At 43.9% G+C, this 26,314-nt stretch overlaps 1 protein-coding gene across 1 annotated transcript; it reads right to left on the reverse strand.

Moving 5' to 3' along the window:
• Positions 1–6,988: 6,988 nt before the first annotated feature.
• Positions 6,989–26,024, reverse strand: abcb5 (ATP-binding cassette, sub-family B (MDR/TAP), member 5). The gene is made up of 29 exons (XM_072715962.1): positions 25,924–26,024; positions 23,989–24,070; positions 23,698–23,833; positions 20,328–20,382; positions 20,076–20,226; positions 19,814–19,898; positions 19,520–19,711; positions 18,800–18,971; positions 18,521–18,645; positions 16,552–16,729; positions 16,240–16,353; positions 16,039–16,149; positions 15,037–15,162; positions 14,655–14,858; positions 14,302–14,472; positions 13,207–13,368; positions 12,765–13,004; positions 12,457–12,606; positions 12,256–12,360; positions 11,774–11,851; positions 11,571–11,654; positions 10,416–10,619; positions 9,599–9,699; positions 9,363–9,503; positions 9,103–9,259; positions 8,681–8,878; positions 8,294–8,500; positions 7,753–7,899; positions 6,989–7,597 (listed from the first exon to the last, which is right to left on the reverse strand). Exons 2-29 carry the CDS (start codon positions 23,999–24,001, stop codon positions 7,400–7,402), a joined length of 4,005 nt encoding a protein of 1,334 aa, XP_072572063.1. The 5' UTR covers positions 24,002–24,070; positions 25,924–26,024; the 3' UTR covers positions 6,989–7,399.
• Between the last annotated feature and the right edge of the window lie 290 nt (positions 26,025–26,314).

The raw sequence follows: 26,314 nt of genomic DNA on the forward strand, positions 1-26,314 counted from the left end.
TAAGGTATTTGTCCTAAATACGTTTTGTATAGTATTTTCTAGTTGTATATTGCTTCTAGTAAATATCTGAAAATATATGGGAGTGTTTTTTCTTTTCTTTTTTTGTCAAGAACAAATGAAAAAATATGTATATTTCTGTGGCAGTGACATTAATCCACAAGTTGTATCTTTAAATATGTCAGAGACGCACTTTGAATTTATTTGTAGGATTTTGAAAACAAATTTATTTGATGGAGTGTTTAATCACATTTTTCATTGAAGTGAGCATGTCCGTATTGTACACTGACGGTTATAGCAATCTGCGACAATTACACTTCATCGGCTTTTCAGGTGAAGCCGGGTAATAAAGTCGGAGTGGATTTAACTGTAGACTCACACTGTAATCTGTTTTCAAATAAGCGACCATCTACCCGAACTAAATAGTAAATGAATGATAAGAATAATTACAACAAACGTGGTTTGAACAAAAAAAAACTTAGGCCTATTGCAAAACAAATTTTCTTGCATTTTATAGTGTTTTCATAGTATTAAATTAATTTTACTTGGATTTAAATTATGCTTCATTGGCATTTAAATACGTTTAATCGCACCACGTTTACACGCCAGGATGATTTAAAAATAGCCCAATTTAATTTAAATCTATAAAATGACCCAAACTCCCAAGGCGTACAGTCCGCTTAAGTAGCCGTCCTCGTATATTTTATTATTAGAAATTTGACGGTTTAAATTTGGGTAATTAAACTCCTGATATAAAGACTGTGGGTTCAAGCGGAAACAATATCATCCTCAGTACAAAATAAAATAATACTATATTGTTTGGAAATGTCTAACACAAAATCGTTCGTTCGTGAATGTCGATAAGCTATCAATAACAAATGAAGCTCGTGTCATTTTTGAACTTTAAAATGTGACTATTAATTCGCCGCGACTGTGTAGCGAGACTTCGCGTAGCGTATAGCGTGTATGTGCGATGCGACAGACTGACATTCGATCCAGGGCGTACCTTTACTTCATGCTGCCTGGGGTAAGCTCAATGCCCCAGGGGATGGAAGGGACTGCAGTTATTCTGAGTATAATTCATACTAAAATAGAAGTTCTCAGGCTGAACAAACAATACTGTGATTATCAATGTTTCCAAAAACTTCATTATTTCCTTTGAATTTTCTGTACGTATATCAAATTATACAGGCCTAATGTATAGCGAAGCATTTTGATAAATTTCTCTAAATTCTTACAAAACACCATATCACAAAATATAAAAGTTTTCAGGTATATATGAGAGTACAGGTCACAAGCATGAGAATAATTACAGGCCACAGAGGCCCACTGGCCGAGGGGCTGGTGTTCCCCATTCACAGTGTTTTCCATTCACCATCATTGTGCAGCATCCATCTGGGTAACATGCCTGCGATATTGTGTCCACATCACACCTGTGGCCATGAGACAAGGTTTTAAACTGGCAGCCCAAGAGATGATTGAGGGAAAACACTGAGCCAAAGGCAGATGACGAGCCGAGTAAGGAAACAATGAAGACACTGGTATTCATCACAATGCCAGAGAAGCTCTAATTATGGTCCTGAGATTTGTTCATCATCTCAGATGCAATCTTGCCCACAGTGTAACAACACGCACACAACACTTCCTGACCTCGTCTACTAAACGTCTGGACCATCCACCAGCTACTTTCACATGTTCTATCCTAGCATGGATTGCTAACACATAAATGTTTACTGAAGAAAAATCAAAGAGGCTGCAACTCCTTCAACAGAACAAACCCAACAAGTGATGAGAACTTCAATGTTTTAATTCTGGAGCTCACTAAGCATACAAACTTAAAATGATTTTTAGTGGGCCTTCATTATGCATTTTCTCTAAACTCCCAAATGCAAAACCTTTTCACTGGTAACTCAAAAAATCCATCATAATGTCAAGATCTCGGAGTTGAACTAAACTGATTTGTCAGGCATTGATTAAAAATAAGTTGAATAACTGTCATGACAGGCGGGATGAAGGACACAAAGGTAATCAGCTGACAAACAAAAATGAGGTTTTATTTAACCGGACAGGGGCAGCGAAACACCTACAGACAAGTTGAGGGAGGCATAAAGAGAATTTCCCCACTGGGATCAATAAAGTATCTATTATTATTATTATTATTGACAATAACACCATGTTCAAAATCTGACCATATGCTATATAATTAAACATATACACAAAGAACAACTCACCAATGCGTCTAGAAAACACAGCAAGTATCTGTTAAGCGTACAGTAATGTCCTGCCTGCCACGTCCACCCGACCCTCCTGTCTCCTCCCAGACGTGGCCCTCATGAGCCACACCTGTTGCTGGTTACCCCTCGATAGTATTAGTATTTTAGTACCTGTTTGTCTCATCAGCCCCAGTCCAGTCATTGATGGTCATTCCTTTTGTCAGCCCATGTCCCTCCCATACTAGTCTTCTCAGTTTGATCCCTTGCTGTCTTGTTTGTTTCCCTGCTCCTGTTTTGTTTAAATAAAGTCCCTTTTTGTTCTCCCGACGCCTGCCTTCGAGTCCTTTGGTCTTTGGTTACGACAGAATTACTGGACTCCATTGATGGTGGGTGTCCCTGGGAGCCTCTTTCGTCCCACATCTCAGCCTGTATGCTTACCCTAACCCTAACCTCCTCCTGGTGGCCAAGCCTCCCTCTCTGCAATGGTTTGTGGGCAATCTCCTCATTGATCTGCTGACTGAGAGTGATGTAGAGGAGCCAGAGGAGGATGAGTCTCCCGGCGTGTGGGTCACCTCACCAGGCTCACCGCCACAAAATGGACGACATGCCCATGCTGATCACTCCGGAGCCCGATGTTTCCGAGGTGGACTGGCTCACTGTTTCCCTATAACGTGAGGCCACTCTGCTTGTCACTTCCCTGTGACGTGAAGTCGCTCTCCTCACTGCTTCCCCTCAGCTCACTGCAGGAAGAAGTGGAGAAAGTTGCCTGACCCAGTGTCTCCAGAGTTCTACCCGGGGGGGGGCTTCTGCTTGTCCCGAGTCTCCATGGTCCTGCCCAGAAGAGGCCGCTGTTCATCCTGTGCCTCCAGAGTCTGGTGCACAGGGGCTTATTCTACCCGTCCTTCCCTCTGCTCCTCCCCCAGAGGCCATCCTTGCCCCTGCTGCACCCCCAATGGCTGTTCCCACCTCTGCTGTGCCCCCAGAGGCTGTGTGCCAGGCTTGGCCCAGAGAGGGCTGCCCCACACAAGTCCCTAGCTATCGGCCCAATAGGGGCCACGTTGCCTGTACCAAGTTCAATAGCAATGATGTCACCTGAGCCGACCCCTAGGGAAGCCATTGTGATTACGTCCTTTCTATGTGAGACCACATCTCCAACCAAAACACAACTTTGTGCTGTGTGGGCTGCTGTCTCTCTCCTGCCGTCCTGCTGGGAATCCGAGTGGCGCCAGGTGTCCTGGCTTTGCCCTGCTCACCCCCTGCAGGTTGCAGCCAAGCTGATACCAAACTCTGTGGTTGCTGCCAGGCCGAGTTGGTTTGACTCGGAAGATGCCCCTCCAGAGTGGGACCTTCTGGGCCCCTGCACACCAACCCTATCTTACGTCCTGGTGCAGTCATCGTTGTTAGCTGGGGCCCAGAAGAGGGGCTGACCATCTCCAGGGGTCGGGGATATGGGATAAGGGTATCTGGGCAAACCAAGCAGACTCCCATTTACCAGCCCTGCCGGCCCCTCTGTGCCCTCCTGCTCCAGCCCTGCCGGCCCCTCTGTGCCCTCCTGCTCCAGCCCTGCCGGCCCCTCTGTGCCCTCCTGCTCCAGCCCTGCTGGCCCCTCTGTGCCCTCCTTCTCTGGCCCTGGTGACTTCATGGCACCCTCCGGTCTCACTGGCCCTCTGAAGCCCTTAGGTCCATATCCCAGGGTCGCCGCCCAACTCCCCAGGGTCCGGAAGACTCCCTGGATGTTCCCCACTTCCTCTTATTGCACGTTGGTCCCTGTCCCATTGCCCTGTCTTGCCTTACTACCCCTTCTGGTGTTTCTGTCTCTATCTCCGTTGTTCCTCTTCTTGTCTGCCCTGTTCTGTCTGTCTCTGTCTCTTCTGCTCCCTGATGATATCTGGTTTGACCGTTTCATCCCTGGTACCTGGTCCTGTCCCATGTTTGGTCTGTTTCATTGATGTGGTTCTCTTCAGTGTTGTTCTTTCCTGCTGATCTCTTGGTCTCTGGCCCAGCCCTTGCCTGTTAAGTGTCCATGATTGTGCTGTACCTCCTGTCCTGTCCAGAGGTTCTGTCCCTCTGGTATGGTGTAGCTTCTGTCCCATGTACCCTGCTGGTCCTGCTATGCCCTCAGTGTCCTGGCTGTCATCAGTCCTGTGTTTCTGCCTTAGTGTCCCCTTGGTCCCCTCCCCTGTCTTTCCTCCATCCCCGGAGGACATGCTTCTGGGGGGAGGGGTAACTGTGATGTCCTCCTTCACACTTCTGCCTCTTCCCTGATGAGCCTCACCTGTTGCTTGTTATCCCTCATTAATATTTGTATTTAAGTCCTCGTTAGTCTTGCCATTGATGTCATTCCTCTGGTGTCCCTGTGTCCTTCCCCATACTAGCTTTCTCGCTTTGACCCCCTACAGTCTTGTTTGTTTCCCTGCCGCTGTTCAGTTACATAAAACCCCTTTTTTGTTCACCAACTGATTGCCTTTGTGTCATTCAACTTATTTTTAATTAATGCCTGACAAATCAGTTCCTTTCAACTCTGAAATCTTAACATTAGAATGGATTTTTTTGAGTTAACAGTGAAAAGGTTTTGCATTGGGGAATTTAGAGAAAAAGCATAATAAAGGCATATTAAAATCATTAAGTTTTTATGCTTAGTGTTGAGTCCGAGAATTATTGGTTTTGTTCAGTTGAAACTGTCAACCCACAAACGAGTTGCTCCTGTTCTGTTTAAATAAAGCCCATTTTCAAGTCCTTCGATCTTTGATTACAACACTTACAAATCCAGTTCAATATTTATTAAATTTCCCTAACGAGGTTAATTAGCCAGACAGAATCTAAAAATAGCTGATCGGTGCTCCGTATGGGCTGCGACCGGCGCTGTGTACCGCCACGGTTACACTGGAGATCTGCCTGTGAACAAATAACGCCCTCATGTGTTCGTATTGGGTGCTGTTTTGTAAATTCATTCATGAATACTGTATCTACAGATCCCGAGAATATATTATTATTAATGAAACTGGCTTCATTTAGTATATTTTTTCCCGTCATCATCTGCACCCAGGGCAAATAAGCTGTCAAAGAACGGGGTGTTTTTATTTATGGGGTTAGTTTGCCTACGCATTAAACCGGCCTCAAATTTTCGGTCATGCACAACAATTATAACTACGCACATTTACTGATTATTTTAAAAGTGAGCTTCAGAGAGACACGAATAGTATTTCTCACAGTATTATTTACATAACACCTTACTTGGCAGGACACAAATACTTAGTAATAACTAAGTTACTACTGAAGTACAACTCATGAGCAAATGTAGTCGCTACTTGAGAGAAAAAAAATGCATCTTGATTCATTAATGATGAACAAATACGAGATCAGTATTTAACGTGTTATTCATGAATTGTTCTTTAAGTATATTATTTGTGCCCTCTCAAGTAAAGTGTTACCCACATGGTTAAATTAATGGCATATTCCAGGAACAAATAAGTGCTTTGAATCAAACAAACACAACCAGTTTCAGAGAACACGTTCTTACGAAACAACCTTTATACCCATGCAAGCAGGATTATGTTTGGTATTTATGTCAGAAATGCATTTTTCGTCACACTCAAACTACAAATCTCATCCCTACCTCCCACAACCTAGGCCTACTGGACCCAGTTGCTGCCTTGATTCTACATAAAATGTGCTAGATCATATTTAACATTCTGTTCGTAATTTAATGCAGCATGTTTACAGATATTTTTACGTGCCCCAACACACTTCCAGAAAAACCCAAAAGTGTGAATTTCAAGGTGCCTGAAAGATAAAGTATAGAAAGCGGGGTAATCAAGAACTCAGGTGGAAATAATACTGTCACACATATATAATGAGAACAATAAAAAATACCATGCAAAACAAACCACAGCAAAAAGACAGAGAGGACATAAAATCACAAATTACCATTTTCATAGCGGGACTGACTCGAGTAAAGTAACAGACTAAAATCCTCTGGCAGGATGGCCATCTTCCCTTGCTGCCGGGCAGCTTCGTAAACTCCGCATTTCAGTGGCTGCACTCTCTGAAGTACGCAGACCGGGGAGTGGCCAGATCTCTGTAGGTGGGTATACCTACTTTTGGTGTGATCGGTCTGATGGCTGCCATACTCTGTTGCTGTGGAGGATTGGCTCCTCTCGATGGTGTCCGATGTCACTCCTTTCAACGAGCGTATTATGAGAGATGATTGCACTCTCTGGTTGTCTTGGCTGTTGTCTCAGTGTATACTTTAACTGCAGTCAATGATATCTCGGAGAAGGAGAGCTTATATTTGCAATTTTGCTTAATGGCTGATAGATGCCCACGTAGTGACACTCCACTGGTCACTGATGACTTCAATCTGAGCACTGGCACTGACAAGGCTGCCTATGAGGATTGCGTTGGTCCCCACTGGTCTGGTGACCGTGGTGATCCATGTTCCTTGATCTTGGTTCCAGTGGCCTGAGACTTGGTACTCCATCGATACTCCATTATTGGTGGTGTGGCAAAGGAGATCAACCACATCCTCATGGGCAGACTCTGGAGGTTCCTACAGAACTGCAAGGTTTATAGAAGTGCCCAGTTTGCAAATTCAGACACAGACTTGTTGCTGCTCTGAAGATTCAGCTTAGATCCAGTAGGCCACCACCAATGGTTACAAAAATCACCAAATCACAGTGACAAATAACATAATATACCTAAAAAGTTAATGTTGCTTTGCAAAAATTCTGCAGTTGGTGAGTGACCCACACTTTAATATTTGTGTAATGAAGTCCCAATTGTCCCCTCATTGTTTTTTTTTTAATCACACAAAGGAAATTAATGGCATATATCTCATGTAAAACTCCAACTCCAAATTTAAATAATGCATGATATTGCAACAGAATACATTAATGTTACAGTGTGATAGTTATGTCTGAATGAAAGTTTCAGAATCACCAGTCAGTACAGAGCATGGCTATCGATTACACCTTATTGTTTGTACATCATTCTCACTGGTGTGTAATTCCTTCAAAATCAGCCTATCGTCGTTACACTGGAGAGTCTGTCAGAATACATATCTATGTTGTGTACTGCACCCCACGTTCAGTGGTTAAAACAATGATAAATAATACTTTGGCAAGTTATCCATTATAATATTTGGGTCACAGCTAACTTCTGGGCAATGAGAAGCAGCAGAGACATTCGCCTCAGTGAGACACCTGGGCATTTACTAGGGCGTAATAGGCCCCCTCTCTCTGCATGAGTTCGCTGTGCGTTCCTTGTTCGACCACCCTTCCATTCTGGATGACGGCGATGGTGTCTGCGTTCTGGATGGTGGAGAGACGGTGGGCGATGACCACACAGGTGCGACCGAGCCGCGCCTTGTCCAGAGCCTGCTGCACGATCTGGCCAGCGGACAGCAAGTTTGTGTGAGACGCGGGATTCTCAAATCTCAGGAGGCTGCTAATGGCTGGTTTACTCAACAAAAATTTTGTGCCATAAAACTAATGCATTTAATACACCACTGGGCATTCTTCCAAAATGTGTAAATGAGTCTGACCTTTTCGCTCTCGGTGTCCAGTGCGGAGGTGGCCTCGTCCAGCAGCAACACCTTTGGGTGACGCACTAGTGCCCGGGCGATAGCAATCCTCTGCTTCTGCCCCCCAGACAGCTGGGCACCTTTGTCCCCTACCCTGGTGCTGTATGTCTGTCAACCAAATTTGCATATAAAAATGCTTGCAATTTTTATTAACTTTCAAATGGAGTCTAACATTGGTTGCAATAAACTCAGAAACTAGAACATACTTTCTATTCTGTGTCTTTAAAATGAGATTTACGTCCATTATTAACCTAATTATCTGTAGGTTTAAACCGTACATGAATGGATTTTCTGTTTTTCGGATCGAAATGCTACACTTGTTTATATAGGTGTCATGTGTCCGACCCCAGGATCTGACCCCGGTTATCCTTCCCAGATCATCTTCAACTGATTATCGAAAACGTTTGACAATGACCCATAAAAGATTTTTTGCAGCTGGATGCAGTTACATGGCCAAAGCTGCGGAACCCAAATAACTTTCCCCACTGAATAAAATCCATACCTCTGGAAGACTCTGGATAAAGGTATGGATATTGGCACTCTTGGCCGCTTCCTCAATCTCCGTCTGGGAGACGTGACGGCTGTTGTCGCCATACTGGATGTTCTCAGCAATGCTGCAGTCAAACAGGATGGGCTCCTGAGACACCAGGCCCAGCTGAGAGCGCAGCCAGGCCAGGTTCAGGGTCTTGATGTCGTGCCCGTCCAGAGACTGAAAGAGGGAAAGGAACAGGGTCATGCGTGTTACGTATTGGGTTTCCTACAGCTGAAACTGCCAGAAGATGACATTTATGGAGCAGTGTTAAGGTGGTAGACGTGCCAAACTGGCCCCAGTACTTCTCCAGAAGCACCATGATGGGAAAAGGACCAGAGGCGCTCTTCACAGCCTCACCACGTGTCCAGAAGCGACGTCGTAGAAACGCTCCAGCAGCTGTATAGAAGTGCTTTTCCCACAGCCACTCCCACCAACCAGGGCCAGAGTCTGGCCCGAGCTTACAGACACATTCAGGCCTTGCAGCACTTTCACGTTCCGCCTGGTCGGGTACATGAACTGGACGTCATGGAACTCAATGTTCCCCGTGCAGTTTACCTGGGTGAAGAATATATCATCCAAGTGACAAACTCATAGATTTGTGTCTAATTATTTTTGCACAATAATTGTCTTTTCCATCCATGAATCTTCCTGAAGCTTATCCAGTACAGGATCACGATGGGGCCTGGAGCTTATCCCAGCCAGCAAAGGGCATAAAACAAGAGTACAATAAAGATAACAGTCACATTCTAAGGAATCATGAGTCCTGGTCTAGAACTTACAGGCATGTCGCCCTTCTCACTGTAAATGTCGATCTCAGGCTTCCTCTTCAGCAAGGCTAATATTCGCTGTGCAGATGCCTTTGCCTTCGCAAAATCTGGAGCAAAACTGGAGGACTGTCCGATGTTCATGGCAGTAAAGACAATGACGGAGAACACACTGGGGGAACACCAAGTACAGCCAGTCATGAACCATCCATAAGGTAAAGCAAGACACCACTGATGTCACTTTAGTTTTTCCTTTATGTAAATTAAAGACTTACAGAAAAACATTCTCGTACTGCGTGTAGCAATGCGCTATAAGCCACGCGCCGAAACGGAAAATCGCAGCGTTGACAAAGTATGGAATTGCCTGGGCAAGGGCGTAGGTCAATCCATAGATGGGGGCTTTATGTAGCGCAGACCTGAAACAGTGTATCATACATCATACATGAACTTAATACACAGGGTTATGGTTACTGGTTGAGATATATGTGATTTAAATAAAATGATACTTTACTTGTATGGGTAACTCAAACTATCTTTGAATTTCTGTAAAAATACTTCTTCTCGTGACAAAGACACAACCGTCCTGAAGTTCTCAACAGTTTCTGTGGAGATCTGCAGAAAAGAAAAGGTAATTAACCATATAAAATTAAATATCATGCGGAGTTCCTGCACTGTTTTTAAAGTCAATCTCGGTGCTATTTAAGACCTTTTTTTGACCTAATTTAAGAGCCAAAAAGTGCCGAAACAATTTCTTTGATACAAAAAAACATTTTATTTACTTATTTTCAGTTCTGCTATACCCTTGGTATATTTTGCCGATGGCAATCGACCGGCATTATACATTAATCATCAAGCAAGCTGCTTTCAGGAACTTTGGGCATGAATTTGGTAAGTGCGGTAAGCCCTAAAACAAACCATTATTGTTGTTTAAGTGGTCGGTTATTCGTAGCTCTCACTGGTGCTACTTCCAGGCCATTAGATGTCATTAGATGCCTATTAAGACTAACCGTTGGGACGCTCTGTGATTGAGTATAAGGGACATGAGAGGACTACATGAGTTAATCACACATACATGCTAACGAATGTTTTATGGTTGGCCACTGTGCGTGACAATTTTGCCCATCAGCCTTAAACGCATCATCTACAAATTTAATTCCTACAGCAAATTTATGACCTTACTTTGACCTTTTACTATGGTCAATTACTATGACCTTTTAAGACTTTTTAAGGTGCTGTAGGAACTCTAATATGAAGAAAACAATACTCGCCCAGGCATTCTGACATTCATCTTTAACATTCATTCACCACTAACTGTATATGAGCCCTACCTTTCCAGAAAGTTCCAGGGCTTTCTGGTCTTTGGAAGCATGGCCACCAGTGGCCTTCATCTGTATGAAGTTGGCCCCCGAGAGGATAGGCACGCAGGCGAGTATGAGGAGTGTGAGCTGCCAGCTGAAGATGAAGGCCACGACGATGGCGATGGTCAGACCACATATGGTGTTCGTAGCCAGGCCAAGTCTGGATCCTGCTGCCTGGCAGAGAGGCACAGGGAGGACAGTATAGGGATCCCATTAGTCACAGTGTATGTATAGCAAGTCAAGTCACCCAGATCCATGTCAATCCAAAACACCAACAGCCACAAATGATACAGAGCTGCTCAATGGAATGGCTGCAGATTTGGGCTGCACGATATCACACTGCACGATATCACACTGCACAATATCACACTGCACGATATCACACTGCACAATATCACACTGTGCGATATCACATTTCGATATAATTATGATACATGCACAGGCTTTAGATAATGAATGTAATAATTTGTCCGGATGCTGGTTTTTTTGGTACTATATGGGTGTTTGCTTATGCCCACAATTTGATAAGCAGATTAGTAGCATGCCTAAAATACTAACAAGAGGCGTATTGTGATGCCCAGAAGTTAGTAATCTGTATAAGTTTAATGTATCCTTATATTTATTAAATGTGATTAGCAGGGCATAATACATGTTACTGTTCTGGTGTATCACAGAAGTGAAAAGCAGTGAAGTGGTGGTGAAGAAAGGGACAGCTCAACAACCGTAACATTTCTAAAAAAAACTGATAATTTGGATAAACAAAGCAAAAAGATGTCAGTGGTTTGACGGTACTTTCTGCAGTTTGAAGTCTAACATGTTTATGTGGTGTTTGGCTGTAGTATATTTCAGGTACATTTCAGTTGTTTTATAAATAGCACAATGTTGAGAGCAAATACTTCAAATAATCATGATATGATATCACACTGGGGTACTGCAGCTTCAAATCCACGTTTTTCTGGCCTAATCCTGAATACATAGATAAACTGTTCAGCCTTATGAACATCTAAAGGTGCTAGCTAAGTCTTTTCAGAATCCACATGCTATGGTATTACGGCACCTCCATCAGTTACATTTTTCACAAACACTTAACAAAATACCAACGGGGAACTAAAAAAAAGTTTTTACCCCTTTGACCAGTGACGCATCAGTTGCCAGTTTAGTAGTTAAAACTCCCACCGCATTTCTGCTGTCATCAAACCAGCCGATTTCCTGAAGGAGACAAAGTCAGAATAAGCTTCAGTGCACGTGTGTGTTCAAGGTCCCCAGTTTTCCAGGAATTTCTGTGACTTTTCATTACTTATCAGATGCATTTACAAATGCAGCCTTACCTGCCCCATCATGGCTCTGAAACACTGACTTCTCAGTCTCATTGTCAGAAGTTCTCCTGATTTGCCAAACATGAAACCCTGAAATATGTGAGAAATAGGGAATGAGCCAGTTGTTCAGCAAGTCATTTTTCACAGGCAGTGTCACTGTAAGTAGTGAAAGTGACTGATTTATGTGCAGGCTAACTGGAAAGACACCTTGAGATACCAGTAGCAAGGGTCCACCTTGTCAGCATCAATGTTATCCTTTTATTTGTACACAAAAAATTCTCAATCTTCCTACTAGCAGTGAAGTTATAAGCAATGAATTTACATGAACTAGTCTGCAGGACTAGTTAACCATGGAATCATGGAGTTTTAAATATATTAATATTTTAAAATGTCAAATGTTATTAAGCTACACTGATGTTACGCATTGCATTCTGGGAAAAAACATTTTTGGATATAAAGCAGATAGAATGTGGATCTAAGGCTACATGATGGACCTGTAAGAAGTAAGTCACGAATGCGACTGCACCAATCAGAAGGAAAAGCAATGAAAACATCAGGGTTTTCTGACGTTTCACTTCCGGGTCAGTTTCAGCAAAGACCTGCAGTGGTAGAAGAAAATGAGCATGATGTCTCATGTATAAACTCCACCAGGAAGGTCAGTGACTTATTCTTCATGAAGTCTATAAATTACTCACCCCAATTATTTTTGCAAAGACAATAGCGAGGCAGGGATAGACGGCTCCGCCCACTAAACTGGCAAGCATCCCAATCACCAAATAAGGCCACTCCGGCTTATTCAAAGCTAAAATTCTTTTGAATGGAACTTCTGGGACCTTCTCCTCCTCCTACAAAAAAGAAAAAATAAATCCACATTTAAAGGGGCAGATTGAAGTCTGTGTATTGTTTGGACAGAAAAAAACTGCTAACGTGTTTCTAAAAACCTTGATTCATCTTGTAGGATTCCACTGAATAAGCTTGGCACCTTAACTGACATTAAGTATACCTTATTCTCCTTATCTGCAGGTTTCTTGAGAAACTTCTTCTTCTTCTTCTTCTTGGAAGATCTCCGCCGGAAGCTGCCTGTATGCCTCAGAGAGACGTTCTGGGATGTGCCATGTTCTTCTACATCATTGTTTAGAATTTCTGCATAGACTGGGCCCTCCTCAATGGACTCCTCCTCCACATCCTCATCAAACGAGTCGTCTTCACTTGACTCACTTGCATTTTCTGCTTTACCTGAATTCTGTAAACGTGTCAATAGTTAATGTTAGTTTATGTAATTATTTTAGAGGAGGCTGTGTAACATTGCATAGTTAAGTACAGCACTGGAAAAAAAAAAACATTAATGTTTCAGATTTGTTAATACAAATACAACTGTTTTCAGTTGGTGGTTTGCAGCAATTTCTTTTATAACATAAGAGTTGAGCTTGAATCTTGGTAGCTACCTGCTGCATGACTAATGAGTAGTAGACCCCCTTCAAGGCCATGAGCTGGCTGTGGGTTCCTTGCTCAGTCACCACACCGTCACTGAAGCCCGCGATGATGTCGGCCGTCTTGATAGTCGACAGGCGGTGAGCGATGATTATCGTCGTCCGGCCGGCCCGTGCCTTGGAACGACAGTCTAGGTCATTATCAAATAATGTGATTTTTGACCTAATTAGTCATTACAAAGTTTTGTTTGCATCATTACCTCATCATTAATATATTTATTACATTTTTCACCATTTGCACCTGTCATATTAACTGCATTTTTAGTTGTATACAATGCTAGCTGGACAAGTAGTTTCTTGCTTAGGTCAGTGTCTGTTCATTTTTGTTCTGCACCATAGGTGTATTGATAACTGCCGCACACTTCCTCCCATGGATGCACGGCCATCATTCCATGCCTTTTTACTCTAGGGCGGGGCGAAATGGCAACAAAAAATGAGTCCCTTTTGGTATATTGTGCCAATCACAACCACCAATGAAATTAACAGTGCATTATCCATTACTTATGTCCTGCAATCGAGCTGGAAATAAGCTGAGATCGACAGATGGGTTTGGCAGCCCTGGTATATCAGCTCTGTTATTCAGGGGATGGGAAAGGAAAACCGGCCCAAACCTGCTGACGGCCAGACTATGCGTGCTGCAGGAGCTGCTGGCTACTCTGAGTAAGGTAGCATATTTAGCAGTGAGCGCTATCTGCTCCAGGTAGCTTCCTAGCTATGCTAATGCAATGCACTAGGGACTGAACCCAGACTCCATGCTGCTGGGTCCTTTGATGGGTGCCTCAGTAGGGAGCAGGTTAGGTTTCTACATTGGTAGGGACCAAATCAGCCCCGGACACCCCACTCCATTAAACACATACAGTACTCCTAAAAAACTGGTATGGACATGTCCTTACAGTCCATACTCAAATCTATGTGCTTGATGGCGAGGACCCATCCAACTATAGTTCATATAGCTCTACAACTGCTGTTTCCTGGTTTTCCGTTTCACCTCAGAATACTACTGGTAAAACCCTAACCCTCTGAATACAAGTCTGGCCTGCCCAGCCCTACCTTATCTAGGGCAGCCTGTACAATAGACTCGCTCTGAGTGTCCAGAGCAGAGGTGGCCTCATCAAGCAGCAGGATTTTGGGATTTTTCACCAGGGCTCTGGCGATAGCGATCCTCTGCTTCTGCCCACCACTCAGCTGGGCCCCCCGTTCCCCGACCATCGTGTTCATCTTCTGTGAGTTGAAACACAAGCAGGCCATTGTATAAAGCTATGGTCTTTTCACATGTTCAATCAAATCAGGGAACCATCTGGTGCTATCTGAACTATGCAATCTATACAAAAAAAGTTTTCAACATCACAGAAATAAGTCATGAGGTTTGCTAATAAAAACCCATAACAAGTCTGTGGCCTTACATCAGGGAGTTTAGATATGAACTCGTAGGCGTTGGCCTCCTTCACGGCACGCTCGATGTCCTCGTCCGTGGCGTTCTCCCAGCCGTAGCGGATGTTTTCAGCAATCGTGGTTCCGAAGAGCACAGGCTCCTGGCTGACAATGCCGATGTTCTCCCTCAGCCATTTCACATTGAGCGTGCGGATGTCATGGCCGTCCAGAGTGATCTGCAACCCAGCCGCAGAGAGACACTGTTATTAATCGCTGTGAGAACTAAGGCTAATGTGCGAGAACATTGTCATTAAAGGAAATATCCTGCTTCTTCGCCATATGATGCAGAACTCAGTGCCTTTGCTGGCCTGTCGGCCATAAAGCCTTGGTGGCCATGATGATCGGCATTCTCACCTCTCCAGCATCTGGGTCATAGAAGCGCTGCAGAAGCTGGATGGTGGTGCTCTTTCCACAGCCACTGGCTCCCACTAGGGCAATGGTCTTTCCACGAGGGACCACCAGATTCACACCCTGTAGGATCTAGTGGGGCAATCAAAGAGATCATCATTATCATCATTGCCTGTGGCCCCCATTGGCGCATAGTCTGCTAACTAGATCTCTCCAGACATTTCGATCATCCTGAGCCAGTCGTTCCAATTGCCCTCAGTAAAGTCCCCAAAGAGGTCTTCACATTCAGTCTATTTATGGAGCTGCTTCAGTGCTATTCCCTAAAACAAACATAGTTTCAGCTAGCTAATTTACCAATTATCATTGGGTTCACCAGGTTATATAAATTACACATTTCAGCTAGCTAATTTAATTTTCAAAACACTTATTTGAATAGCCAAACACTTCTATCGATTTTATATTTCTGTCCCTTTAAAATGGCTGGAGAGTCTCTATTGCGATTAAGTGACAAAAGTATGTCTTTTTCAGAAAGCTGACTAAGCAGTTGTCCCCAGCCTCCCTGGATCTTCTACACCTACTTCTTGGAGCATTTCCCCAGCTAAATTCAACATCCTTCCTCATCATATCTGTCATGTTCTGTGTATAGCAGACTCGACTAACTAAAATCCACTTCACCTTCCCCAAATGGTTTCCTACCTGTTTCTGTTCCCTCACTAATCTTGATTATTTCATTGTGTCCAACTGAGTCGAGTTCTCTTGCTCTATTTTGCCCTGTTCTTCCCAGCCCTTTGTGAGACTGGCACTGTTGTGTCCTGCATTTGAGGATGTATTCTATCCTTCCTGTGTTTTAATCTTTGTCTTTGTGTTCCTGGTTCTGCCGAACCCTTTTGCCTGATTGCCATGCCTGCTTGTTTTTGACCATTGTGTAAAAATGTTGCTAATTTTTCTAGTCACGGGGGTTTGATAAGAGAAGTTTGCTTCTACACCCAAAACTACATCAGCACCTACTTTCACATCCTTCCTGGATGGGTAACTGAAGTGAATGTTCTTGAACTCTATGTCTCCTTTCACCGTTTCTGGCTTGTGACCTTCCTTCGAGCTGCTGTCAATCGGACGCGGCTGGAATACAAAGGGTCAATTTGCATCAAAACAGTACAGGCTTCCTGTTAATTAGCCAAAGTGACTGTAGCATCAGGCTAATATTGATACCAGGTCGATGGTCTTGTAGATCTCATAGGCCGCCCCACGAGCCTTGGCTACGCTCTCCAAGTTTGGAGTTCCTCGACCCAGAGAAAATGCACCGATCATCACAACAAAAAACACCTGGAAAATGAAAGCGAACATCATAATTGAAGTACATGCACTTCAACAGATCACAATAATACTAAAATACCAAAATATATAGCAAGAAATTAATATATTTCTTAGCACATAAAATATACAGGGAATACAGAATACATAAGCATGCACATACCACACACAACGTCATTACTGCTAAAATGACAGTCAATGATGCCTTACAGTGAGAACCCGTCCAATGGAGTAGTTTTCAGGTTCGTCGACTGCAAGCTTTGTTCCATACCAAAAGGCCAGGGCGTACGTCCCAAATATAATGAACTGAGTGAGTCCCATTGCCGCATTGGTTGTGATGGCCTTCTTCACCCCAAAATTTTTGGCCTCCTCTAAGTTAGATTCGTACCTAAAAGAGAATGGAATAGCATTGTTCACCCCTGTATACTATAAGCTGCTGCTGATATCTCCTCTGACAAATATGTTTATCTATTTCTCTGAAAGAAATGCAGTCACCAAGCCAGCTGATTTGTGCTTTGTGATGGCAATCTCACATCAGCATCGTGCTCTCACTGTTGATGCTACACTGCTTTTCCGCCCTGAGATGCTGGATGGTGGACCAGAATCTCCTCAAAGCCATCTACAAGTAATTTTCCATGGCCTCGCCAAACTCCTCACACACCCAAGTTTTTGTCTCGGCGACCACCGAAGCCGCATTCGCTTAGCCCGCCGGTACCTGTCAGTTGCCTCTGGAGTCCTACAGGCCAAAAAGGCCCGATAGGACTTCAGCTTGATGGCATCCCTCACCACTGGTGTCCACCAGCAGATTTGGGGATTACTGCCGCGACAGGCACCGACCACCTTATGGCCACAGCTCCGGTCAGCTGCCTCCGCAATGGAGGTGCAGAACATGGCCCATTCGGACTCAATGTCCCCCGCCTCACCCGGGACATGGGAGAAGTTCTGCCGGAGGTAGGAGTTGAAGCTCCACCTGACAGGGGATTCCGCCAGACTTTCCCAGCAGACCCTCACTATACGCTTGGGCCTCCCCACCAGCGGAGCCAACCCACCACCAGGTAGTGATCAGTTGACAGCTCCGCCCCTCTCTTCACCCGAGTGTCCAAGACATGTGGCCGCAAGTCCGATGACACGACTACAAAGTCAATCATCGAACTGTGGCCTAGGGTGTCCTGGTACCAAGTGCACATATGGACACCCTTATGCTTGATCATGGTGTTCATTATAGACAATCTGTGACGAGCACAGAAGTCCAATAACAAAACACCACTCGGATTCAAATCGGGGGGGCTGTTCCTCCCAATCATGCCACACCAGGTCTCACTGTCATTGCCCACATGAGCATTGAAGTCCCCCAGAAGAACAAGAGAGTCCCCAGGAGGAGTGCTCTCCAACACCCCTTCCAAGGACTCCAAAAAACAGTGGGTATTCTGAACTGCTGCTTGGCGCATAAGCGCAAACAAAAGTCAGGACCCGTCCCCCCACCCGAAGGCGAAAGGGAGGCTACCCTCTCGTCCACTGCGGTAAACCCCAATGTACAGGCGCCCAGCCAGGGGGCAATAAGTATGCCCAATAAGTATAGCCATAAGTTGAGGTGAGCCCAATCTTGTCAGAACTTCACAACCTCGCGCACCAGCTCAGGCTCCTTCACCATCAGAGAGGTGACATTACATGTCCCTACAGCTAGCTTCTGCAGTCGAGGATCAGACCGCCAAGGTCCCCGCCTTTGGTCACTGCTCAACTCGCACTATACCCAACCCCTATGACCACTCTTACAGGTGGCGAGCCCATTGGAGGGGGGACCCACGTGCCTTCTTCAGGCTGTGCCCGACCAGGCCCCATGGGTGCAGACCTGGCCACCAGGTGCTCGCCATCGAGCTGCACCCCCAGGCCTGGCCCCGGTGACCCACATCCCATCGTGGATCCAATGTTTTTCTTATCATAAGTGGTCTAGCACTTTGTCTGGTTCCTCACCCAGGACCTGTTTTCCTTGAGTGACCCTACCAGGGGCATAAAAGCCCCGGGCAACATAGGTCTTGCGATCATTGGAACAAGTAAACCCCTCCACCACGATAAGGTGTCAGCTCCAGGACAGGCCTTTAATGCTACTGTTGAGAATATTTTTTTTTACATGTTTACATTTCCCAGTGGGGCATCTGTTGATTGGGAAAGCGAGACGTACTTCTCCACTGCTTTCTTCTGCCCATTGAAAGCCACAACTGTCCTGATAGCCACAAGAATTTCCTCAGCAACTGCTCCAGCCTTGGCATATGCTGAAAGCTCCTTACTGGTCAGGGAGGCAATGATCTAAAGAGAGCACATAACACTCAACAGTGTTACTCAAAAAAGTGAGACCTCAGGGGACGAATACAGGTTCTTCAGTGCCTGCCTTCCTACATTCCTTAATATTTGTTATATAACCTCATTGGACAATCATTATGAGATGGTTGGTTCTTCCTACCTTGGACCAGACTGCAGCAGATCCAGCAAGAAGTGGACTGACTGCTAGGATGACAAGGGTCAGCTTCCAGCCATTGATGAACCCAATGATGAGGCCAGCAATGAATGTGCAGAAAAACTGCACAAACAAACAGATCTTGTCTCCCAGCCCATCGTTGATTGTGTTAATATCACTAAACAACAATAAAAAGTTCAAAACGGTTCAGCGTCTTCATTATGAAGAAAGGAGGAATAGGAATAACATTTTAGCAAGCAAATATGACAATATATACTTCTTGAACATAATGTCCATCTTCTAACTACATATTCTGATCAAGCTTGGGGGGGAAGGTCTGGTGCCTATTTAAGGCAGCACAGGACACACCTGCAGTACACCCTGGCTGGACACACGCACACACACACTAATATACTATGGGCAATATAAAGGTGCCAGGTAGCCTAGCTGTATGCCTTTGGACTGTGGGAGGTAAATGGACTATCTGCTGGAAGCCTACGCAATGCAGGAAGAGCATGCAAACTCCACACACAGAGTAGAGGCACTTGGAAATACAGTGAAATAGAAATGTCTGCATCATCCTACATCACCTACCATCTATAATTCAAAGACAATCAGTCAATTCATTGTTTTATATTAATGCTAAAGGTCAGTCCCTTTTGACTTCATTACAACTAATCTATCCACCCAATAGATATCACCAGCCTAGTATCCAGATATACTCACTCTGTCAGTCTGGTAATTAGCACTCCGATCTGATGTGTGTCAAACCATCCCATTTGCTGGTGGATCACTGAATGGAAGTATCTCTCACGGATCCTTTTTGTCTGTCTGGTAGCTGCCAGCAGGAAAAGCATGACTTGAAATGTTCCAAGAATGAGTACTGCTACTCCAATCCCCACAAAGTAATAGGCACGACTGTGAAAGGAACAGGCAGCAGAGTTTTATATTGCATCTGTGAAGATCCTTCACCTGACAGTAGCAGTGAATGCACGAGTAACATTCATCAAGGACACTTACTTAGCCATCATGGATTCGATATCCACTCCAGGCATGGTAGGACAATTGTCAGAGCTGGCATAACTGGGAGTAAAATTGCCTGAAGCTGATAGAAGATAAACAATGATGTTACTCATTGAAGCAGAAATTTCCTCAGCCATATTTTTGATGCCAGTATAAGACTGGCACAAGGAAAATGTCAAATACACATAAATCAATATTCTTCATCCATGTGTACATCATCCGAACTGTGGGCTACTGGCAAGTTCCCAGAAATTCCCACCTGTAAGGTTTAAGGGTTGACCGCTCTGGACGAAGCTGTCCGTCATCTGGCCAAAGACCACACACATGAGCGGCAGAGCGACCCCATTGGCTGCGGCACAGATTAGCCCCACAATCATTAAAATAATATCCAGAGGTTTGGCAAAGCGGTACTGTGGCAAAGTAGGAAACAAAATATAATATTACACAGGTTCTTTTTTTGGAAAATCCACTTCACATAATTTCATGGAATATCACAGAATTGTGTTCTTACTAATTGGAAAAATCCAACCAGCTTCGCTGGTTCCTTTGGTTCCTTTTTTTTTCTTCTAGATGAAGAAAGGAGAAGAACGTTACAAAGCAACGATGGAAACAGGCCTCAGGCCTCTCCAGCTATACATATAGTATATGGGGACATGGCTAAGTGAAGGGAAAACCAGCATGACTGATAGATTAGATTAGATTAGATTAATTGATTGACTGATAACATACATACAAGGTACTAAGAATACTAATTACTACAGAGTACCTATAGTATTTAGTGGTACAATATTTGCCAGTGGATGCAGTGACAAGGGAATCCACAAGAAGATGATGTAATTTACAGCTTACTAAAAATATAAATGTTATAATACAATAATGCTAAAAATAGTATAATAAATACTAGAAATGCTATAAAACTGTAAATGTTATATATACAATAAATACCATAGCACTATAAACTGTGGATAAGGAGACATTTGGAAATACTGAATACAGAGCTTGTCTGGGGCTGATATAACATTGAACAGAGAGAAGTTAAGTCACTTCAATCACTCAGAGGAACTGAATAGTCTTGTGGCCTGGAGAACAAAAGATTTCTCTCAGTCTGTCAGTAGAGCAGGACTGAGACAATAGTCCGCCACTGAACATACTGTGCAGAGGGTGGCTGGCATTGTCCATGATGGACGGCAGTTTGTCCAGAGTCCTTTTTTCCGTCACTGAAACTAAGGGATCCAGTTGCATTGCAACTACATGTGCAGCTGTCCTCACCAGCCGGTCCAGTTTGGTAGCGTCCCTCTCCTTAACCGCGCCGTAGAAGAGAACACTGGCAACACCAGACTGGTATAAGATCAGCAAGAGCTTCCTACAGATGCCGAAGGACCCCAGCTTCCTCAGCTTCCTCAGCTTCCCAGCTTCCTTAGGAAGTAGATCCAGTTCTGCCCCTTTCTGACTAGCAAATCAGTGTTGGCTGACCAATCCAGTTCATCGTCCAACTGCAGTCCTAGGTACTTGTAGGTCCTGACCACCTCCACATTGATCCCATCATTGGAGACTGTTTGCACAGCAGGCCTGGACCTCCTGAAGTCCACCACCATCTCCTTGATCTTGGGGGTGATCAGCTGCAGATGGTTCAACAAGCACTGTCCTCCACCAGGCTCCTGTACTCCCCCTCCTGTTCATCCCTAATACATCCCACAATTCCAAGGTCATCCGAAAATTTCTGCATGTGGCATGATTCCAAGTTGTACTTGAAGATATACAGGATGAAGAAGACAGGGGAGAGCACAGTCTCCTGTGGTGCACGGGTGCTACTGACCACAGCCTCTGAGGAGCAGTCCCTCAGCCTGATGTACTGTGGTCCACCTGTGAGGTCGTCCATAATCCAGAATCCCAGGAAAGAGTCCACCCTCATCTCTGTAAGCTTTTCTCTCAGTGGAAGGGGCAGGTTGGTGTTGAGGGTGCTAGAGAGACTGAAGAATGTGATCCTCACAGCACCGCTCCCCTCGTCCAGGTGTGAATAAGCCCTATGCAGCAGACAGATGACGGCATCCTCCACACCCAGCTTCTCACTATAAGCAAACTGCAGAAGGTCAAGTGCATGGAGGGCCTGGTGTCTGAGGAGATGTTCCAAGGTCTTCATCATGTGTGATATAAGGGCAACTGGCCTGAAGCTGTTCGGCACACTGCTGTTTGCCTTCTTGGCACTGGGATGAGGCACAGTGTCTTCCACAGTGCGGGGACCCCCACTCCGGCCGCAGGTTCAGATTAAAAACATGTTGGAGGAGCTCCCCCCGTTCAACAGCACAAGCCTTAACCCATCCAGGGCACACCATATCCGGACTGGGTGGGGTCTCAGCTATCTGCTGACCTGATCTGCGGTGGATGGGAGTTGATGTCAGCTTGGGGGAAGGGGAGAGCGTCGGTAGCTGATGGGGGAGGCGGAGGTGTGAGAACTGGACAGGTGTTGGCAGCTGGTGAGAGTGGGGGTGTTGATTTGGCTGTAGCGGCAGGAGCAGTGCTATCAAACCTGTTGAAGCAGTGCTATCAAACCTGTTGAAGCAGTGCTATCAAACCTCGCCACGTCTGCTATGCTGCTGCTCTTCTTCTTGCCGCCCGTGATGGTTTTCATGCTGCCGCTCTTCTTCTTGCCGCCCGTGATGGTTTCATGCTGCCGCTCTTCTTCTTGCCGCCCGTGATGGTTTCATGCTGCCGCTCTTCTTCTTGCCGCCCGTGATGGTTTCATGCTGCCGCTCTTCTTCTTGCCGCCCGTGATGGTTTCATGCTGCCGCTCTTCTTCTTGCCGCCCGTGATGGTTTCATGCTGCCGCTCTTCTTCTTGCCGCCCGTGATGGTTTCATGCTGCCGCTCTTCTTCTTGCCGCCCGTGATGGTTTCATGCTGCCGCTCTTCTTCTTGCCGCCCGTGATGGTTTCATGCTGCCGCTCTTCTTCTTGCGGCACGTGATGGTTTTCATGCTGCTGCTCTTCTTCTTGCGGCCCGTGATGGTTTTCATGCCCACCACCTTTGTTTTGTACTCCTTCTTTGCCTCTCTCAGCCAAACCCTGAGTTCCCCATGAACGCTTTGATGAGAACAACAACATCTAAACAGAATTTGAGGTAGTCAGCGACTACGGGCCTTTGGACTGCCATGAGCCAACAGAATACCTCCATATAGACCATAAACTTTATCTGAGAATCATACATCCATGAGATACTCAACAATTTCATGTTTGGTGACTTAGTACTGTGTCGAATAATGAACAAATCTCTCACAAATTTTCAAATGAGCTACGATCCACTAACTAATTTTATGACATGATTCCGTTCCCTGTCATAACCTGAGACATTCTCACAAGAGTACTTGTGAAGCTCTCAAACAACTTATTACTTTAAGTACAACCTACACTAATGTCCAAAACTGTGGAAACATTTTTGGCATTACACTTTAAAGATTATTACAGAAATATTTGCGGTTATGTTTACAAACAATCAAAGAATGTTACAGATATCAAGGATGATTAAATCAGAAACTGGCGCAACAGTTAAAGTTCTGCAATCTCTAAAAATTCTGTTCCATAATTTTGGTCACTAGTATATATTATTGATAAAATAATTTATGCTATTATTTTTGCATCATACTATTTAAAAGGAGGCATGGAGGAACCTTTCTATGAGATGAGTTCTGAAAATCTTGTTTTAACCACTGACATCAAATACTTTGCCCTAAAATTAGACACTATATGAATTCTGACAGTTGTCCTCAAATTTCTCTTTTAATAAACGAAATCATATATATAAGAGCATTTTCTTTCCTAATCAAAAAAAGCAAACGGAGATTGTCAGGAATTGCTTTTTTCCGTGAAAACTGGCCGTCTCCGTTTACCTAAACAATCCTTTTTTATTTGACGCCGGAGTCGGCTCCTCCGGAGGTGGGGGGGCCTTCTCATCCTCTCTGGGATTCTCGTCTTCCACAAAGGCATCGTTGATATAGGAATTCGCGTACACCTCGTCATTAGAAACTAAAGACAGGAATCGAAATGTTTTTCAATAATCACATACCTTTTCAATCACAGATCCCGACAACTTCAAAATAAATAATCCTGTCAACCCGTTAGAATATTAGATACATTTAACATTTTCAGATCATTGTGCATTATGTAAATCAAAAAAATACCTTCACCGGGCATTGTGTCTGGTAGAGCTTCTTCCTCCGTTATGCTGCTTTTTTATCCTTGTAATTAAACTCCTGAAATCGACTGACAGAGGAAACATATTTGTTCTTGGGGGGCGCACATAAACGGCAACCCTTACCTCTCTACGTCGCTTTACATAAAAATCGTCAAAAAAATAATAAAATGTAAAGTCAATTAAAGATACACCTATGCAAATCCTAAATATGAGTTTATGCCACCGATTTTTCTTAAATGTAAAATACATGAAACACATAAAAACAATGAGAGTGCCGTGGATAGTGTTTAAATGTTTTTAAACGGACGACGAATCCCCAAATATATTATAATAGGTAGCCTAACTGCAAACTGCAGTTCCGAGTCACAGACTCCTGCTATCAACGACTGTAGCTCCATTCAGCGCCTTTTCAGGAGAAACACGTTTTACAAAAACAACCCTATACCGTTTTCTCAGAATTTTTAAGACAAAACCAGTAAAAATTCATCTGAGCATTAAATCACGTGGCAGTAGTATGGAAACACACCTATAACCAGGCGGGAACCAAATGTCCCGGTCTAATGAGAACCGGTCGCTAGCAAAATTTATGACCCCCACCCCAGTCGGCGGCAAAATTTCAAACTAGGGCTACTTTACAGCAAATTACCGGGCTCCTATTTATTGCCGGTCCACCCCTGCCTATATAACCATGTGAGTCGCTGCAATTGCTGTTTGATTCGATTTACTATTTACGTTTGTGCCTCTGTATAGAACCTTGCCATTTGCCCTGTGCTATTTTAACGTTATGTTTCCCTGTGAATAAAGAAGACTTTCTTGCCATAAGTTATGGCTGGCGAGCAGTGCAATCACACAAGAAGTACTAGGGCTTTATATTCATGAGTCAGAGAAGACTAACGAAAACAGTGGATATGCATCACGAATGCATTACATAACCTGGAATCATGTCCGTATCTACCATTGCGAACACTGAGGTCTAGTCCTCGATAATTGTTCTTTTTCATTCTTTAGTCACTGAAATGATTTTTTCAAAATGATTATTGCTGCTCTCAAAGAGAGGTAAAAATTAGTAATTTATGCCCACACTGTATGCCCACGGCGGATCATGCCTCCCCTGAAAAGGACTAACATTTTTGACCTCGGTGTTTGAAAGTCCTGGCTATTCGGCACTGTATACAACAAACAGCATCTAACTACAGTAGCCTAAACACCCGATATATCTGATAAGTACTGGGACTTTCCTGAAATATCTCAACAATATTTCAAGAGCATTCCGGACGTATTTCAAAATTTATAGTACATCGGCTACGGGAATTCCGCTTATGTAAAAACAAAAGCTACAGAAGAAGAGGAGGAAATTTATTAGATAGATTGAATGGACACCATTTCTATTACCTATATAGTCCATATTCATATGGTAAATAATATGGTATTATATTTAGTGACTAACATATTTCATCTGCACTTAATGAATCACTTTTATTTCAACACTCAGTTTCCAAAATCAAGTTACGAGATGTGCGCTATTCGAGTTCTTCCAACACTTTCCAGCAGTTTCCAAGGATTAACACCGAATAAAATCGAATAAAGGTAGGTCTACATATAAATAAAACGTCCATGGCAGCTAGTAACAATGACGAAAAGATTTTCGAAAACACCAAAATGATTCAATTTTCTGACATTAATTTCACGGTGATATGAAAACTACAGGCACCTTTCTACGTTTCAGACTAACTCCTCTAAAACCGAAAAAATAAATCCGTAGGAAATCCGCTACGTTTTTATTTTTAAAGTACTGAAAGTACTTGACATTGACATTATACACAGAGCAATTGTGATGTGTGAAGTGTTTCGTGTGGTGAAAAATTCGATCATTACTGTAAAATAAACTAGACAAATAAATTGAAAAGAATGAATAACTTACATAAAACGCCGACAGATGACCCGTATTGTACGTAGCGAATTGATGGGTTACGATGTGTGGTTTTCTAATCTTTGTCAGTATCACTGACAAGTCGCTTCAGGTGAAATTATATATATATATGACATCACATTTCCTACCGTATTGTCGTGTGTCGTTAAAATTGCAAATGTCCCTTCACCTACATATGAAGGCGGCGCCATGCTAATTAATATTCAGATATGAGGCGTGAACAAGCCGAGGACGGTATGTGAACTCTGAGCGCCTTAATCCGAAGATGCTCTTGCATCACAGTAAATTTGTAATGTCCCGAGCATTTACTTTTATTTTCACTTACTTAAGTGTAGATTAAATATGTTACTCAATAAACGACTATATTTCCATATTATTTACC

The sequence above is a fragment of the Paramormyrops kingsleyae genome, chromosome 9 (assembly GCF_048594095.1).
Source record: "Paramormyrops kingsleyae isolate MSU_618 chromosome 9, PKINGS_0.4, whole genome shotgun sequence".
Taxonomy (NCBI): Eukaryota; Metazoa; Chordata; class Actinopteri; order Osteoglossiformes; family Mormyridae; genus Paramormyrops; species Paramormyrops kingsleyae.